Source organism: Sceloporus undulatus, chromosome 1, assembly GCF_019175285.1.
Source record: "Sceloporus undulatus isolate JIND9_A2432 ecotype Alabama chromosome 1, SceUnd_v1.1, whole genome shotgun sequence".
NCBI lineage: Eukaryota > Metazoa > Chordata > Lepidosauria > Squamata > Phrynosomatidae > Sceloporus > Sceloporus undulatus.
The window spans coordinates 2506147-2524248 of record NC_056522.1 but is presented as its reverse complement, the minus strand read 5'-3'; the positions used below and the strand labels follow the sequence as shown (position 1 = coordinate 2524248).

At 43.6% G+C, this 18102-nt stretch overlaps 2 protein-coding genes across 7 annotated transcripts in view; both read right to left on the bottom strand.

Annotated features, from left to right (window-relative positions):
- The window catches only part of LOC121919802 (otoferlin-like), a 243689-nt gene that overhangs the window by 86997 nt on the left and 138590 nt on the right, over positions 1-18102 (bottom strand). The window lies entirely within an intron of this gene.
- The window catches only part of LOC121929589 (otoferlin), a 104779-nt gene that overhangs the window by 38058 nt on the left and 48619 nt on the right, over positions 1-18102 (bottom strand). For 3 of the 6 annotated variants that reach the window (XM_042465304.1, XM_042465294.1, XM_042465313.1), the window contains exons 21-28: positions 17227-17416; positions 15683-15807; positions 14410-14544; positions 12306-12467; positions 7393-7512; positions 5466-5627; positions 3808-3970; positions 1519-1649 (exon numbers count right to left, since the gene is read on the bottom strand). In XM_042465304.1, coding sequence (XP_042321238.1) covers positions 1519-1649; positions 3808-3970; positions 5466-5627; positions 7393-7512; positions 12306-12467; positions 14410-14544; positions 15683-15807; positions 17227-17416 — 1188 coding nt within the window. The remainder of the gene's footprint in view (positions 1-1518; positions 1650-3807; positions 3971-5465; positions 5628-7392; positions 7513-12305; positions 12468-14409; positions 14545-15682; positions 15808-17226; positions 17417-18102) is intronic. The other 3 variants (XM_042465330.1, XM_042465321.1, XM_042465340.1) reach the window with 1 other exon arrangement.

The window sequence follows — 18102 nt, the reverse complement described above, 5'->3', positions numbered from 1 at the left end:
CTCTAGTGCCTATTCTAAATTCCTCGCCAAACTACAAATCCCAGGATTCTTTAGGAGGGCGCCCCGAGAGTTAATGTGGGATTGAACTGCTCTAACTGTGCAGTGTGTATACCCCCCAGGTCTCTTCATCATGCAAGCAAAGCAGGAAAGGACAAACTGATGCAATACGATTGGGAGGCAAGGCTATGCGACACAAGCATCTGAAAGTGATCCCTAGAGACTATGGTAAACTTTGGAAAAGGAGGAAGAAGCAGAGCCTTGGAACAAAAGCAACACAAATAAGTCTCAGAAAGGAGCACATCTACCCTAAAACCATCATTCCCACAATGCTGTCTTAAGGACTGATAAAGGCCCTTGGAAAAACCATTAAGACTTTTGGAAGCCGAGACGCAACGACCACAACTCAAGTAGGGCCAGAGTCTGGGAAAGTTACTTTTGGAGACTACAACTCCCCAAATTCTCCCACCAATGTGAAAGTTGTAGCACCCAAAAAGTCGGTCCTCTGTATCCACGAATTCCACCACCCACACCTTGAATATACTGTTAACTCTTTACATTTTCGGCTTTGACTTTTGCAGATCTGGTTATTTGCGGTTTTGATTTATAGGTTCTCTCTAGGAATATCTAAGTCCACCAGTGCAATTCTGCTGGAAGTTGACCATAATAAGAGTTGTGCTGGAGAACCTAAAAGTTGCTAAAGAAAACACTTCTCTAGGAATTTGTAGGTCCTCCAGCAGGATTCTATGATCAACTTCTGGCAGATGCTGACCATAGAGTTGCACAGAGAAGGTATGCCATAAGCATGTTTATTTTATCTATTTTAATGGATTGTGTGTACAGCACTGTGTAAATTTACAGCGCTTTATAAATAAAGCTCAACAACAACAACAACAACACTGCAAGACCTGGAGATTCCTAGAGAGATGTTCTCTCACGTAAAAAGAATAGTGATTTTTTTATTTGCATTTGGCGTAGTAAAATGGTGCCCCATATATCAAAGGGCAAAATCAAGGCTTGCTTTTTGGAGTTTATATAATTTTTGAATACAGTGGGACCTTCTTATCCCCTGGAGTGTGGATAACAAAATCTGTGGATGCTCAAGTCCCATTAAATATAATGGTAGAGCAAAATGGTATCCCTTATATAAAATAGAAAATCAAGGTTTGCTATTTGGAATGTATACTTTTTCGGAATATTTTCAAGCTGTGGATGCTTGAATCCATGCATAAAAATTTTGTGGATAAGGAAGGCCGACTGTATTTCCAAGATATGGATGGTTGAAGCTGTGGATAAAGGGCTTACTGTATAAGGGACACCATTTTACAAGGCCATTGTGCATAATGGGACTTGAGCACCCGTGGATTTTGGTATCCATGGAGGGCCCTGGAAACAAACTACAGCGGATCCCAATGAATTTCCAGCCAGGGTCCTCTTCTCTGTTTTGGGTGATATTATTCCTTTTGAGCTATCTTGGGCCTTGGTGGCTTCATGACTTATCCACAACGTCCTGCAACTCACCGCTTCCAGCTTCACCATGGTCTCCATCTTTTTGATGGGAACCTCTGGCTCCATGTTGACCACGATTTCACCTGCGGGAGAAGAGTAGGGGCCTCCGTTTGCCAGGGCCACGTAGGCATTCATGAGCTTAGCTGGACAGAGAAGGAGAAGAAGCGGGCCAAGCAGAGACGGAGACACACAGACACAGAGAGAGAAAGAGAGAGAGAAAGAAGAGGCGTGAATTGTTTTATGACAGAGGCAACCAGGCAGTGGTGTCACTAGGACTGGTGTCACTCCAGTGCGCTTGCTCATGCTGTCACCCCCAAGGCTGCTTGCACATATGGCAGCTGCCTGTCTCTGGCAGCCAGGCTTCTTCTGCCTTGGTGGAGGTGGGGTGCTGGTGCCACCAGGCAGTCCCTTCTGGTTCTGGCAGAGCTGCTGGATGAATCATAGACTCATAGAAGTGTAAGAGATCCCAAGGGCCATCCAGTGCAACCCCATTCTGCCATGCAGGAATACACAGTCCGAGCTCACATTGTAACAGGTGGCCATCCAGCCTCTGCTTAACCACAGCCTCCAAAAAAGGAGACCATCACTCTCCAAAGGGACATGTTCCCCTGTTGAAAAGCTCTTAAGCGTCATAAAGTTCCTCCTAATCTTGAGGTGGAATCTCTTTTTCTGTAGCTTGCTTCCACTGCTCCATGTCCTAGTCTCTGGAGCAGCAGAAAACAAGCTTGCTCCATCCTCAACATGACACCCCTTCAACAGGGCTATGATATCACCTCTTAACCTTCTGTTCTCCAGGCTGCACATACCCAGTTCCCCAAGTTCTCCTCACAGGGCTTGATGGTTTCCAGACCTTTCACCATTTTGGTCATCCTCTTCTGGAAACGCTCTAGCTTTTTTTAATAGTGGTGCCCAAACTGGACACAATGTTATTCCAGGAGAGGTCTGACCAAAGCAAAATAGTGTAGTACTATTACTTTCCTTGATCCAGACACTACATTCCTATTGATGCAGTCTAGAATCGCATTGGCTTTTTTAGCTACTGCATCACACTGTTAGCTCTTGTTCAAATTGTGGTCTGCTAGGACTCCTAGATCCCTGTCACATGTCAAGGCCTGTGTTGCCCCACTTATATCTGTGCAATTTATTTTTTCTGCCTAAGTGTAGCACCTTTCATTTCTCCCTGTTGAAAGAGGTGAATCTCTTTTCCACTTGGCCAGCAGCCCTGCTAAATCAGAAGGCGCTGCCAGGTAGCAACAGCAAACCAATTCCACTGGCGGCCGCAGCCGATGGATGGCAGAGGCACCCTGGCTGGCAGAGGGGGGTGGCCAGGGGAATCATGGGACAGATGGAAGCGATTGCCCCACCAGGTGTTCACCCCAATTCTGAGCTGTCACCTGGTGGAGCCTGAATCCCCTGCCCTCCCCTAGTGACACCTCTGCAGCCAGGTGAGACAGAGCACAGCAGAAGAAGGAGTGAAAATACAGATGTGGAGGGGAAACAAAGAAAACTATATAGGAGGACCTCGCCTTGGAACAGAAAACTTAGAAGGATGGGAAGAACACACAAATACTGGGACATGTGAGCACCATTAAGTGTTATGGATGCTCCAGGACTCAGCTATCATCTCAAACAATTGTAACTGTATAGAACAGGCTTGGCAAAGGCTGCATGCACCACCAACTGGCTCTCAATTGCTCTGGATTTCCCAATCCCCCCGCTGTGTTCCTCAAAGAGTGAATTTGCTTCTAATGGAAGCCTCTGGGAATAGCGTTTCACCTTTGAAGGTGTACCGAAAAGGGGGAAAATGTCTCTGAGGCCACACTGCAGAATTAATGCATTTTGACACCGCTTTAACTGCCATCTGATGGAGTTCTGGGAATTGGAGTTTGCTGTGGCACCAGAGCACTCCGACAGGGAAGGCTAAATATCTAACAAGGCTACAAACCCCAAGATTTCATACCATTGAATTGATCCATGGCAGTTAAAGTGGTGTAAAGCTGCATTAATTTTGCATATAGATGCAACCCGGATGTGTTGAGACTTTCAACCACTTTTTGTTTGGATTTTACTGCCCTAAAGATTGCTTTCTGAGATTTACTTCTTCAACTGGCCCAGCTGGCTGGGACATTTTTATTCAATAGTAAATCTGGGACTTTCCAGGTATTCAAATTTTAACCCTACCAATGAAGGCGAAGGGAAGCCTGGAGTAGCATCCATTTCTAGGTCAGAACTTCTACTACAAGGACCCTCCATTTCTCCAGCGTCCAGGACAGGTCCCTCCCTCCATTGCTCATGGTTTACCTGCTGCGCTCCAGTGTTGAGCCTTCTTATCCGGAGGCCTGTAGATGAATTTCCTCAAGGAGTTGACCGCATGGCTCCCCACCAAGGTGTAACGCCCAAAGGCCCGGCAGTCCACCACGCGGATGTTCAAGGGGGGATGGAGAAGCTCGTTCTCGGGCAGATCCTGCAAAGGAACAGAAGGGACTTGGCGCTGGTTGTGGAGAAGAAGATGGGCAAGATGGACCTTGCATTTTGCTGTAGCCTATTATTCTGTTCATAACTTGCCTTACTCCCAAATCTGGGATTCAAAGCCACTTACAAGATAAAAGCAAAAGCAAATAAAAGCATAGGAAGATCAAAACATACCAAAAATATGGCCTATTATTGCTTAAATATTTTATCACACCTTAGTTTTTTGTGGTTTTTTTTTAGCTCTGTGGCCATATTCTAGAAGAGTTTATTTCTGACGTTTCACTGGCATCTGTGGCTGGCATCTTCAGAGATGCCACAGATGCCGGTCAAATGTCAGGAATAAACTCTTCTAGAACATGGCCACATAGCCCGAAAAAACCACAAAAAAACTATGGATGCCAGCCATGAAAGCCTTCGACTTCACATTTTATCATAGCCTTTATATGGAGATCTCAAGGCAGCATACAGTAAAACCAGTCTCACACAAATTTGTTGTCAACTTTGATTTATGGCAACCCCATAAATGACACTTTCACAGGGTGAAAAGTGATGGGAGCATAGCAGGATGCTCCCGTCACTATAGCGCACTTGCTTGAAGATTATCAGACAACGTCACGTGATGCTGCCATAATTACGTTATTATCCCGCAAATAAATTTTAGGTCTGCTTTTCATTCACGGGAAAGTCTTGTGAATGAAAAGCAGCACTAAAATTACTTTATTCGCGGGATAATGACACGATTATGGCAGCATCATCTGATAATCTTCAAGCAATTGCATGGTAGTAATGGGAGCATCCTGCTATGCTCCCGTCACTTTTTGCAATGTGAAAGAGTCCTTACAAGTCATGCTATCCTCAACAGCCTTGCTCAGATCTTGCAAACTCAGGATTGTGGTTTCCTAAAATGGGGTCTTCCTCTTTTTCTATTTCCTTCTACCTTACAAAGCATTACAGTGGGCCCTCCACATTCACTGGGGTTAAGGTCTCAGGACCCCCATGAAAGTGGAAAAACTCCAAATAAGAAACTACCAAGTTTTTCAAGCTGAGAGAACACCACTCCAGGAATCTCTGGCAAAACTCTGTGGTCAACATTCAAGGGAATTTGACCATAGAATTGTATTGAAAGACCTACAAATGCCATGGGAAGTGTTCTCTCTAGGAATATCTAGGTCCTCCAGCATGACTCTATGGTCAAATTCCAGTAGAGCCACGCCGGAGGACTGAGAGATTCCTAGACTGGACATAGTAATGTAATCCATAAATAATCAAATCTGCAAAAGTCAAAGCCGCAAATGTGGAGGGCCAAGTGTATTGTCTTTTCTAGTGAGTCACCTCTTTCCATGATGAGTAAAGGCAACTTGATGGCAGTTAATAACAACCATGCCGCCTTAATTCAACATTTAAATAAATGAATAAATAAATAAGAGATGCTTCCATTTCTCCTCCCTGTTCACTCTTTTGCTGCTTTCCTGGAGGGAAACACTCACCACTTCAAACCATTTGACCAAGGTGCTGAAATTGGGGTTTTTCTTGTAGTTCTGGATAAGGGACGACTGGACTCCCCTTCCGGCACATTCAATGTCCACTCGAGGTCTGTCCACTTGGGCCAGGTTCACTCGCTTCAGGTCCCTCAATCCCCAGAACAAGATCTAGATGGGAGGACAAAGCAGAGGTTGAGATGGCGCCAATGGTAGAAGAGGAGACGGTTTTGGAATCAGTACCTGGAGGTCTGGAGGATTTGTGGTGTGGATGGTGCAAATGTAATCGTTGTTGTTGTTGTTATGTAGAGAGATCTTGTGGTACCTTTGAGACTAACTGAAAAAATATGACAGTGGAAGGCTGCATCCACGCTGCAGAAATAATCCAGTTTGACGCCGCTTTAACTGCAATGGCTCAATCCTATGGAATTCTAGGAACTATAGTTTTGTGAAATATTTAGTCTTCTTTGTTAGAGAACTTTGGAGCCACAACAAACTACACATCCCCAAATTCCATAGCCTTGAGCCGTGGCAGTTAAAGCGGTGTCAAACTGGATTATTTCTGCAGTGTGGATGCAGCCCAAGAAGAAGGCAAGGGTAAGCCTCCATGGAATAAATCTTGTAATGAAAACTGAGGCTGCATCTACATTGCAGAATTAATGTAGTTTGACATTGCTTTAAATGCCATGGCTCAATGTTATGGATTTCTGGGGTTTGTAGTTTTGTGGAGATATTTAGCCTTCTCTGTCAGAGAGCTCTACAAATCCCAGGATTCCGTAGGATGGAGCCATGACAGCTGAAATGCATTAATTCTGCAGTGTGGCAGCAACCTAAGCCAGCATGAAATAGTGGTCTAGGGTTGAATCCCTACTTGGTCATGAACACCCAGTGGGCACATCACACTCTCTCACTTTAGAAGGCAATGGTAGATCTTTAGTTGTTTGTGGGCTTTGGGGCTACATGGCCATGTTCTAGAAGAATTTGTTCCTGATGTTTCGCCAGTAGCTGTGGCTGGCATCCTCAGAGGAAGCTGGCATGGATGCTGGCCGTGAAAGCCTTCGACTTCACAATGGCAGATATCTTTGGAATAATTCTTCCCAAGAAAACCCTAGGACCTGTAGACATGACAACAACAACAACAGCAACAGCAACAGCAACAATGCATTACACAATAACAGTCTCTCATCCCTGGTTTTGGTGTTCAAGGGCCAAATGTTTCCAATTGTTTATTTGTACTGTTTTTAACTGGTGCTGTTTTATATTTTGTTAGCCACCTTCAGTCCCTATACTGGAAGGAAGGCAGGCTAGAGAAGAAAGAAAGAAAGAAAGAAAGAAAGAAAGAGGACATATAATGTAGAAGGTAGATTTGAATTGCAATTTTACTTATGCTCAGGACGAGTTGAAAAATTATAGTAATGAAATGTATTGAGAGCAAAGGTTGTTAGGATTGACGAATGCAGGTCATGTCAAATCCTCTTTTAGAATGTAAAACAATTTGGAAATGGCTCCTAACTCAGGATTCTAACCCAAATAAAGGGAAATACTGCAAGAGACAGATTGGGGACACTGAAACAAAACATATAGATATTAGTTTGATTGATGGATACCCCACGAGGGATAGAGACATAGGTGTAATGTTTGAACCTCCAATGAAATGTAAAGGGGTGTATATGTTTAAATTCATATATAGCCAATGAAATGTAACTTGTTGTTTTCTTTTCCAAAGTACTATAAAAGCTTGGTTCACTTTGAAATCTGGGCCCCAGTAATTTGGATGTATTTCTTTCTGGGGAGGCTGCAGCTAATAAACTATGTTTCCTTTCCAATTGGCTCTGGGTCGCCCTGCAAATTCTGGTTATAAAGTTCTGGTTTTAAATTAATCTGCAACATCCTAATCTCTATGGAGAGAAGTACTCACCAAAGAAATCTAGATTACCTCCACTCTGTATTTGCTTAACACGGGACGGATCCCAAGCGGCACGGGCAGGATGGGGCCCCGATCCAGGTCCGTGGGTCCATCGATGGGAGGCAGGTCTGACTTCCCAGCTGGGCCAATCTGGGTGAGAGAAAGAGGACAGAGAGGGATGAGAACCACCCTGTTCTTCTGCTACCCATCGCCTCCATCAACATTGGCAGCTACCACCATGTTTTCATCTGGCTCCATCCATCGGGAGGGCAACTTTTTCCATTCATGCATCTACAAGCAGTGATTCCCAAACTTTGGTCTTCCAGATGTTTTGGACTTCAGCTCCCAGAATCCCTAACCACTGACCAGGCTGGCTGGGATTTCTGGGAACTGGAGTCCAAAAACACCTGGAGGACCAAAGTTTGGGAACCAATGACAGGTTTTCACTGGGGGGTCTAAAATCCATCATAATCATAACCACAATTCCAGAAAGTTGTAGCTTTGGGTAAATCAGGTTTGCTTTTTTTCCAATTGCATGGCTTGGAAAATTTCAGTTTCCAAGGTTTTGTTTGTTTTTGTTTTGCCCAAGATTTGGAGAAGAAAATTGGAAGTCATAGAATATTTTGATAGGGAAAAAAAAAGATCTGAGAGTCCAAAAGTGGAGATAAAGCCATTAGATGCTTTATCCTTATCATTTCCAGATAATTTCTGGTCCTTGATCAGGGACAAACAAACAAACTGCCTGTGTATTTACTTGTGAAGAATATAATGCCAACATCACTTCAACCGAGATTCAAAGACACCGGAGTTTATCACGCTGGGGCTAATTTGGGCATTAAAGAGAGATTAAACCGCATTTAAAGCATCCTGCAAATAAAGCAAAAATGACGAATAGTTGCATGAATGATTATCACACGCAGTTGCGCAAATAAAGTGACAATGACAATGAAATCCCAAAAGTGAAAAAGATCCTCATTAATGCTTTTTGTGTGTGACCATTTTCATGGTGAGTTTTGTGCGATGTTGTGTGAAATTGTTTTGCGTAATTACGGGATTTTCCCAGGGTTATTTGCAGGATAAACTCCTGATCTCCTTTGTGTGAGAAACTCCATAGCCATGTTAGTCTGGGACATCATTATGCAAAGGGATCTTCTTGTCGCACCTTTGAGACTAATCTGGACTAACCTCTTTTGATCAGTACAATAACATCCCAAATCCATAAAACAGTGATGACTTTATTGCAAGCTTTTGAAGCTCCACAGACTTCTTCATCAAGCAAAGATGTTAAAAAACATTATACCTGTAGATAAACATATGACAGTGGAAGGCTGCATTTGCGCTGCAGAAATAATGGAGTTTGACACCACTTTAACTGCCATGGCTCAGTACTATGGAATTCTGGGAACTGTAGTTCTGTGAAATATGTAGTCTTCTTTGTCAGAGAGCGTTCTGGTGCCACAACAAACTACACATCGTCGAATTCCATAGCACTGAGCCATGGCCGTTAAAGGGCTCGTTTCCACTATGATTTAAAGTGAATCACTGATCGGGTGATATGACTGTCGTTCCCATTTGAAACTAGTTCTGATCTTACTTTGATCGATTTCTGTCACGATAAAGCGAGGTAAACATGAAAAACTCATTTTTTCCAGACGCTAGTTTCCTGGCTGTTCTTTTGAAAAGAAGCGATTCCGAAGTGTGTTCAACAAGTGGGAACGACGGATCTGAATCGCATCCTTCTGGAGGGGAGGGACTCATGGCAGAGGGGTCTTTATCATCCCTCCTCAGTTTTTGGGAGATCCACCCCACCCCCACCCCCACCCCTAATTAAATTGATAGAAGATTCAAATCATTGGCTTTGCAGCTACTTGCAATCAATGAGGCAAGTAGTTGCAAACCCAATGAATTGAATCTTCTATCAGTTTTATATATAGATCCCAAGCTGGGCTGCCCAGGCTGCTGCTTAGGTCACTGATGACGCACAGATGACTGACTTGCATTCTGAAGTGGTGCAAACTAGTGGGATGACAGTTGTGCCAAAACAGAAACGATCACAAGGGGATAATGAAAAGATCCACTTTCATAGTCGGAACGATGGACCTTTTGGAATCGATTCACCAACACGGAGTGAAGGTGAATTGCAAACCGGTTTAAATGTAAGTGGGGATGAGCCCAAAGTGGTGACAACCTGGATTATTTCTGCAGTGTGGATGCAGGTCTGTATTTGGTCAAGATGTTGTTGTTGTTGATCTGGATTAAGATGGTATAGATTTATTTCAAGTCCTTGAAATAAATAAATATATGGAGGGATATCCATGTTGTAAAGCTTCCAGCCATGTGGCCTCTGGGAAAGAAAGAGATGCAAAGTCCCAGAAATAAAATTTAAATTCCATTGGCAACATAGGAAGGAACTTTCTTTGCGATCCAGGATGTCTCTTTCCCTGTGAGGCTACAAACCCCTCTGTTAGGAAGAGAACATTGAATGTCTCAAGAGGCTTCCATGCTTCTGCATGAGGAACATTTTAGGTGCTTAATTAGTCTCAAATCCGCTGCAAAATTCCTTTGCATACTGTGATGTATTGTTATTCACATTCCTTCTTTTGTGATGCAGTTGTCTTGCAAATTCTAACCTGTAGATAACAATGACAGCCTACTAACATTTCTAGACCCCCCTGAGAAGATCTGTTATAGCAAGAGGAGAGGTTTTGAACATGCTGGCAAGTTTTTCCAGAGATGATACCATGCATGTGATAAATGCTCAGAAAAGTGGAAGGCAGTAGGAAAGAGGAAGGCCACTTTTCAAGTGGGTGGACTCCATCCACAAAGCCCTGAGTTTGCAAGACCTGAGCAGGGCTGTTGGAAGACTCTCTCATTCATAAAGTCATGTAAGTCATAGCTGCCTTAGTACTTAAAAGCAGCAACAAATTGTCGTTCGAAATGGGGATAGAGAGATAAGAATTATTACTAGGGGAAGCTGGTAGCACCTCCTCCCAGGAGATACCAGCCATGCAAAAGCTTTGGAGGTTATCTGCATGCTAGGAAAGCCCCTCTCTCATTCTTGTATGGGAAATGTGAAGGAAAACTCCGTTGGGACTATCAAAACCTGTGCAATCCAGTTCATGCAGCAATGGAAAAGGAGAGCTGCTGATGCCCAGTTGGCTCTCCACATTTATTGGGATGAGGAGTACAGGACCCCCATGAAAGAGGGAACACTGCAATATGTTTACCTGAGAGAACACCTCTATAGGAATCTCTAGGTCCTCCAGCACAACTCTCTGGTCAACATCTGCCAGAGGTTGACTGTAGAACCATGCTAGAGGTCCGACAAAAGCCTAGAGAAGTGTTTTCTCCAGGAATCTCCAGTGCATCTCTATGGTTAATTTCTAGCAGAGTATTGCTGGAGGACCTAGAACTTCCTAGAGAGAACATATTACTCAAATCTGCAAATAATCAAATGCACAAAAGTCAATGCTGCAAATGTGGAGGGTCGTAAAAATGGGGTATAGAAATAGGGGAGAATATACGGTTATCAGCAATAGCTGATAGTTCCCATATCCACTCCAGGTTATAGGAAGGGATAATAGAGCTCTCCAATGTGCTGAATCTATTTCAGGAGATATGATTCAGCACCATGGAGAACTCTGAGCTAAAGCCTGGAGCAGATTCACTGCCTCACTGACATGGGAGTCATTAACCTCAGCAGACACATCTTCAGATTAAGGAATACAAGGTTTGATGGGCCAGAGCATCACAGGGGTCATTTTCAGTGATTCTGAGCATGGTCCATGCCAATTTGGGGAGCACCTTGACACAAGAAGAGTCAGTGGCTGCCCGCAAAGCCCTCCTGATTTCTTCATCATTGTACGGAAGCTGGGAGAAGACAGAAGCAAGACAGAAAGAAAGAAAGGAAGGACAAAGAAAGCAGATCCAGAGATGTAACAAAGCAAAGAAGAAACTCTTCAGGCAAAAGAGAAACAGAGGGAAACAAGGCAAAGGCAAGGTGACCAAAGGCCATAACCTCAAAGGAACCACAAAATGTAGGGCACTCAAGAAAAATGTAGGCCATTGCAAAATAAATGATAAAAACACTAAATATAAATTTGTTTCATATGGTTTATTTATGGCTATATCACACAGGCTGTATTTTATTACATAGTGAACTGCATTTTTCTGATGAATTTCATCAACATGCCTTCCTGGCTGGCAATATACCTACAGAACTCTGAGCAAGACCAATGTTTAAAATGGTATCTTTGACTGAATTTGGATTTAAATTATTCTTTTTATTTGCCCATTGTGCTGAATTTAAGAGGAAAAAAACAAAACCCTTTCAACATTTGCACTGTGTCTTCAAGCAGCCCATTGCCTAACACATTTGCTGCCCTTTTTCCCTCTGAGAAACAAATGTGCCCTGAGCTCTGGGTGCGAGTGTTGCCTGTTGCCACTCCTGGGAAAAAGATCTTTAGAAGGATCCATCCTATTTCCCCAATTTGCAGCGAGGACAGGCTGCCAAGTAGACAAATTTATTGAAGGGGAACAACAAACTACTCAGTGTGCTTATGCTCAAAATGGAGGACATTTTGGAATTCCTCCTGGACAGAAGGTTGGAATGTAGGACATGCCCTGGAAAAGGAGGATGCCTGGTCACCCTGCAAAGGTAGAAAGGCTACTCCAAAGCAGGCATGTAATTTTCTGAGTCCTATTTGAAGGCATGCAAACGAGTCCCCTGCGTTTCTGAACTCTCCTTGGAGCTCTTGTTGCAGACATTGTCGAGAGGAGAAGCTCTTCTACAAAATTCACTGCTGCACCAGGGATGCCCACCCCAAACTAGGCTTTGCATCCTAGGATAAATTTTGCAAGATGATTCTCTTCACCTTACCCTTCTAACTCCTCTTGGTTCCATTCCCTTTCCCTCTATATGTGGATTTTGGCAATGGCGTTACCTGGAGCAGCTCAAAGGCAGCCAGCAGGTCTCCGGCGGTGGAGTTGCCCCGATAGATCTGGTAGTACTCCAGCTGGGGAGGAAAGCGGGGTGGGCAGTACTCCTCATCCGACATCTTCACCACGGGCTTTGCAAAGGTTCGACCCATGAAGTCCGCCTTGCCCTGGAAGGATACCAACGGAGGCATGGAGGCATTTTTAGTTTCATTTATTTACACATTCATTCATTTAATTTTAAAAAAAAATATGCAGGGTCAGCCCTGGTTAGTCCTTGGAGGGGTGACCATCAATTAATCTCTGGCGCTCTGGGCTATATTTCTGAGGAAGGAATTGGCAAAAGCACCTCTGAGGATTCCTTGCCTAAGAAAACCCTGTTAAATGGGGTCACCATAGGTTGACAGGCAACCCAAAGACACATATATAACACTCTGGATCCTGGAAGCTAAGCAGGGTCAGCTGTGGTTAGTCCTTGGAGGGGAGACTGCCACCAAAGATGAGGCTCTATTACATATACTGTATTATCATTCGAGAACGCAGTAAATAACACATGCAAGAAAAACAAAGTAGGGTAATATTCATGACCGAAATTGTAAAGGAGAAAAGAGAAACAGTTAAATGAATATATTAGTAGAGAAAATGAATTGAGAAGGTTTAAAATAGAGATATTATATAATTATTGTTTGAAGGTAGATGGCATAAGCTAGAAAGCGGAAGAAACCGAGCAAAAAACAGAAAGATCCCTTTTCAGAAGAGGATGAAATGGGAAGTCACACATGTAGAAGAAGATGTGCAACAATTATTTTGGTACAACAAAGCAAGAAAACACATTTTTAAAATAATTTTTAAGGTTTAGGTTAAAGTATAATCAAATTTGATGTAACTGAAAGAACATGCCATTTATGTAACTGAGCGGATATATAATATATGTTGTTTAGATGGATGTAAACTTGTATAAAGAATTTTTTTTTAAAAAAAGGCTCTGTTTCAGAGGAAAGAACTGGCAAAACCCTACAAAATCCATGGGGTCACCATAAGTCAACAGGTGACTTGAAGGCACACACATCCCTCTTTTCACCGAACATGGGGCCCAAAGCGGTTTATAATAAATACACTTGTCCCTCCATATTTGCTAGGGTTAGGAGCACAAGTGCCCCGTGAATATGGAAAAAAAGGCAAATAACAAAAATCACCATGTTTTGACCCAAGAGGACACCTCTCTAGGAATCTCTAGGATAGACATTGGCCATAGAATGGTGCTGGAGGAGCTACAAAGGCGAGTAGAGTAGTCTCTCTAGAAATCTCTAGGTCTTTCAGTGCAACTTTTAGTTAAATTTGACCATAGAGTTGCACTGGAGGAACTAGATATTCCTAGAGAGAACATATCAATCAAACCCGTGAATGATCAAATCTGCAAATATCAAAGCCACAACTGTGGAGGGATGCGCGTATTAAAACAAAATAGGTAGAACAATCTGCAGTACAAACAAGCTTCAGATGTCTAAGAAGATCCTTTCTGCTGCTTAGTATCTAATTTGGTCCTCACCAGGGTTTAGAAAAGTAATTTTTTAAATTGGACTACATCTCCCAGAACCTCCCATACAAAAAGGCCACTGAACCTGTTTCCAAGGGGATTCTGGGAACTGTAATCCATAAATGGAACTGTTCTAAGCTTTGGGCTCCACTCTTAAGAACAGTATGATGTATAATGAGTTTAAAATGAGAAGAGCCGTCAGGAAGCATGCAGGGAAGGGGAATTCACAGGACTGAAATTAGATGAATTAGATAATCCGGACAAGGATAGATGTGAAACAACTTCAATTTGCAAAAGGTGCAAGGGAGTCCTTCCCTTGTTTTGCAGAAATGGGTGTGCATGTGCCTTCAAGTTGCTTGTTAACTTATGGCAACGAGGTTTTATTAGGCAAGGAATCCTGAGAGATGGCTTTGCCAGTTCCTTCCTCTGAAATAGAGCCTACAGCATCTGGATTCATTGCTGGTCTCCCATCCAAGTCCTAACCAGGGTTGACCTTTCTTAGCTTCCATGATCAGAGAGGATCTGCTGTCTTGGATGCCAGCACAGTTCCCTTCCAAGCCCATGGTGCCTCTTACCACTGTGTCCTGGTCATAGATCTCAATCACGATAATGGGAGGGTCGTCCCTCATCTCATGGGCTTCTCCGTACAGCTCCACATTGTCAAAGACTAGCAGCTGGTCCCAGGTGGGGCAAAGTGTCTCATTGAGGACCTGGACAGGAAGGAGGAGAAAAGAATAAGCACACCTGACATCCCATCTCATCTCCAACACAGTTTGCCAAATATCTAGCAAGCTTCTTGCTAAGTTCTACAGATGATTCTAAGTTCTACAGGAAGCACTGCATTCCCAGGATCTCCTCTCTACACTTCTTTAAAACAAATGCACCTTACAACAAAAAAGTCATAGAACTCGGTGTGTTGAGCCTGGAGAAAAGAAGAGTGAGAGGGGTCCTAGAATCCTAGAGTTGGAAGGGACCCCAAAGGCCATCCAATCTTAACTCCCTTCTGCCATGCAGGAACTCTCAATCAAAGCCCTCCTGGCAGATGGCCATCCAGCCTCTGTACAAGAACCTCCAAAGAAGGAGACTCCACTAGACTCTGAGGGATTGTGTTCCACTGTTGAACAGCTCTTACTGTCAGGGATTTCCTCCTAATGTTGAGGTGGAATTTCTTTTCCTGTAGCTTGATTCCATTGCTCCATTGTGTCCTGTTCTCCTCAATGTGACATCCCTTCAAGTATTTAAACAGGGCTATCATATCACCTCTTAACCATCTCTTCTCTAGGCTAAACCTACCGAGCTCCCTAAGTAGCTCCTCATAGGGTTTCATGTTTTCTAGACCCTTCACCATTTTGGTGGTCCTCCTCTGGACATGCTCTAGCTTCTCAACATCCTTTTTGAACTGTGATGTCCAGAACTGGACACAATATTCCAGGTGGGACCTGACCAAAGCAGAATAGAGTGGCACTATTACCTCCCTCGATCTAGACACTGTACTTCTATTGATGCAGCCTAGGAGTATACTGGCTGCATCATATGTTAACTGTCTTCAGATATTTGAAGGGTTATAAAGATGGAAGATGAAGACAGCTTCCCTTCTGTGTCCCAGAGGGTGGGACTTCTTCCAGTGGATTCAAAGGACCAGAAAGGCGATTCTGACTAAACATAAGGAAGATCTTCCAAATAAAATCCTCTACCATTTTGATCTGCAGGGAACCATGGAAGAAGGTGGTCCTAAATTCCTCCTGACACTAAGAGCTATCCAAAGATGGATATGGTATCTTGAATAGTACCCAAAAAGGAATGTGTAGCCAAACCCAGCATTTGTTCCCAAGGCATCCTTCCTCTTACCTCAGTGCACTGGCTCTGCGTGATGAAGAAAACCCGGGCAAAGGGGTCAGAAAGACCACTGCTGTCTGCAGCAAAGAGACTCCTGGCCTGGTACATGTGGACTCGGAGCTGGAAGACTTGTTTCTCTGTGGATGGAGGAAAAGAGAGAAAAGTCACTGGCTTGGTTTGGGGGAAGAGAGATACAGAGGTGGCATTTGCAGGGATGGTTCAGCGTGGGTCCCTAAAGCCTTGGCTTATTACCAAGGCTGAGCCCCTAGAAATGTCGACAGCAAGAAAGACTACATATCCTCATAGGAGCCTGCCTAAGTTTTAAGATATTCAGGTGATGATTCTTCCTTGGTTCCACCAATTTCAAAGGTATGGTTCCAGAAGACATGCCTTCTTGGTGTCTGTTCCTAAACTAAGGGATGCAGCCAATATGATTTTAGGATGCATCAATAGGAGTATAGTGCCATCACTTCTTTAACCAGCTTCAAAACGGAGTTGAAAACCATCCTATTCAGAGAAGCCTTCCCAGGCATTGCATAATTGTCGCTTACTATCTGATGTTCTGTTGTTGGCTGTTTATCGATCCATTTCCTGTATTGCTATGTACTGTATATGTATTATCCTACTTGTGAGTATGTATTTTCCCTGGTTAATGATTAACCATCCATTATGAAGCCAAGCCCTCCCTTCAGTCCATCTGCCTTGGTCCAGGCCTCGGAGGTTGAGAGGAACTGCTGGACCTCTTACCCTTTCCCTCCACCACCCCCTTCTCCTTCTGTGTCTTGTCTTTTTAGATTGTAAGCCTGAGGGCAGGGAACCGTCTAACTAAAAAGATGGCATGTACAGCGCTGTGTAAATTTACAGCGCTTCATAAATAAAGGTTAATAATAATAATAATAATAATAATAATAATAATAATAATAATAATAATAATAGTGACTAGACTGAAGGAAGTAATAGTACTACTATAGTCTGATTTGGTCAGAACTCATTGGGAATATTGTGTTTTTTAGCTGCAGCATTACACTGTTGACTCATGTTCAACTTGTGGTCTACTAGGACTCCCAGATCCCTTTCACATTCAGTCTCGTTCAGCCAGGTGCTCCCCATCCTATATCTATGCATTTCATCTTTTTCTCCCTAAGTGCAGTACCTTACATTTCTCCCTGCTGAAATTCATTTTGTTAGTTTTGACCCAGCTTTCTAATCTATTCAGGTCATTTTGTATTTTGATCCTCTCCTTTGGATCACTTCCCTTGATCCAGACACTATACTTCTATTGATGCAGCCTAGAATTGCATTGGCCTTTTTAGCTGCTGCATCACACTGTTGACTCATATTCAACTTGACTTTTAGTCTTCTCCTCTGGAGTATTAGCTACTCCTCCTAATTTGGAGTCATCTGATAAGCCTTCATCCAAGTCATGGATAAAGAGGTTGAATCAATATAAATACCATGAGGTTCTTTTCAGCCTTGGCTGGTCCTCCAAGGCGAGGACATTCCACAACCGAAGGGCCCCCCAAATACCCTTGAAAGCAAGAAAGAGGTGCTTTTACTGGTGTAGAGGAGGCAGATGGGTGGGAAAGTTGCAATGCCCTGTCCCTTGAGTAGCTTCTTCTCCTCGAAGCCGCAGGGCAGGCCGCCCAGGAAGTCCTTCCGCTGCTTGTTGAGTCCCAGCCATAGGTAGATCTCCATTTTGGCCTGCACTGTCCAGCCGGCTGGTCCAAAGCCTTTTTTCCCAGGTAACTGAGACAGAGAAGGGCCAAGAATTCAAAGACATAGCCATTTTAATGTGGAAAATCAGGACGCAAATGGATCCTGTCACACCTTTGAGCCTAACTGAAAGAAAGAAGCTGGCAGCATGAGCTTTCATAGACTTCCTCGCCTTCCTCAGATGCACGTTTTGAGCTGAGAATCCAGAGATAGACCTATATAAGCTGTTTGTGTGTGAGAATGTCAATTCAAAATCAAAACCTTGTTGGTATGGAGATGAACTGGCAAGTCTAGTTTTAAGGATGGTTATTGGGGGACAAAGGCAGGAGGAAGGATGTTGCCTAAAGCCAAGGAGAGTAGGTGACCATATGAATGACTATGGGGATGTAGTCTGGGAAGCAGAGAGGGATGCGATGAATGGGTCAAGGGCATCCTCATGGGGATGGGGGTTGGACAGTGTTGAAATGTGTGTAGTGTGCCAGGAAACCATTATCTCTGTTCAACCAAGGGCCAAGGAAGAGAGAAGAATGCATTTACACAGTAGAGTCGCCCCTTTGAACTTGTGGGGGATCCATTCTGGACCCCCCCCCATGAATTCAAAATCTTGTACATATACAAGCCCCATAGGCTTGAATAGGGTGCGTGCATGTGGGGCACGTGCTGTGGGCACGTGTCCCATTAAAGCTAATAGCGGTTGCCGCTCTGCGGATTTCCAAGTC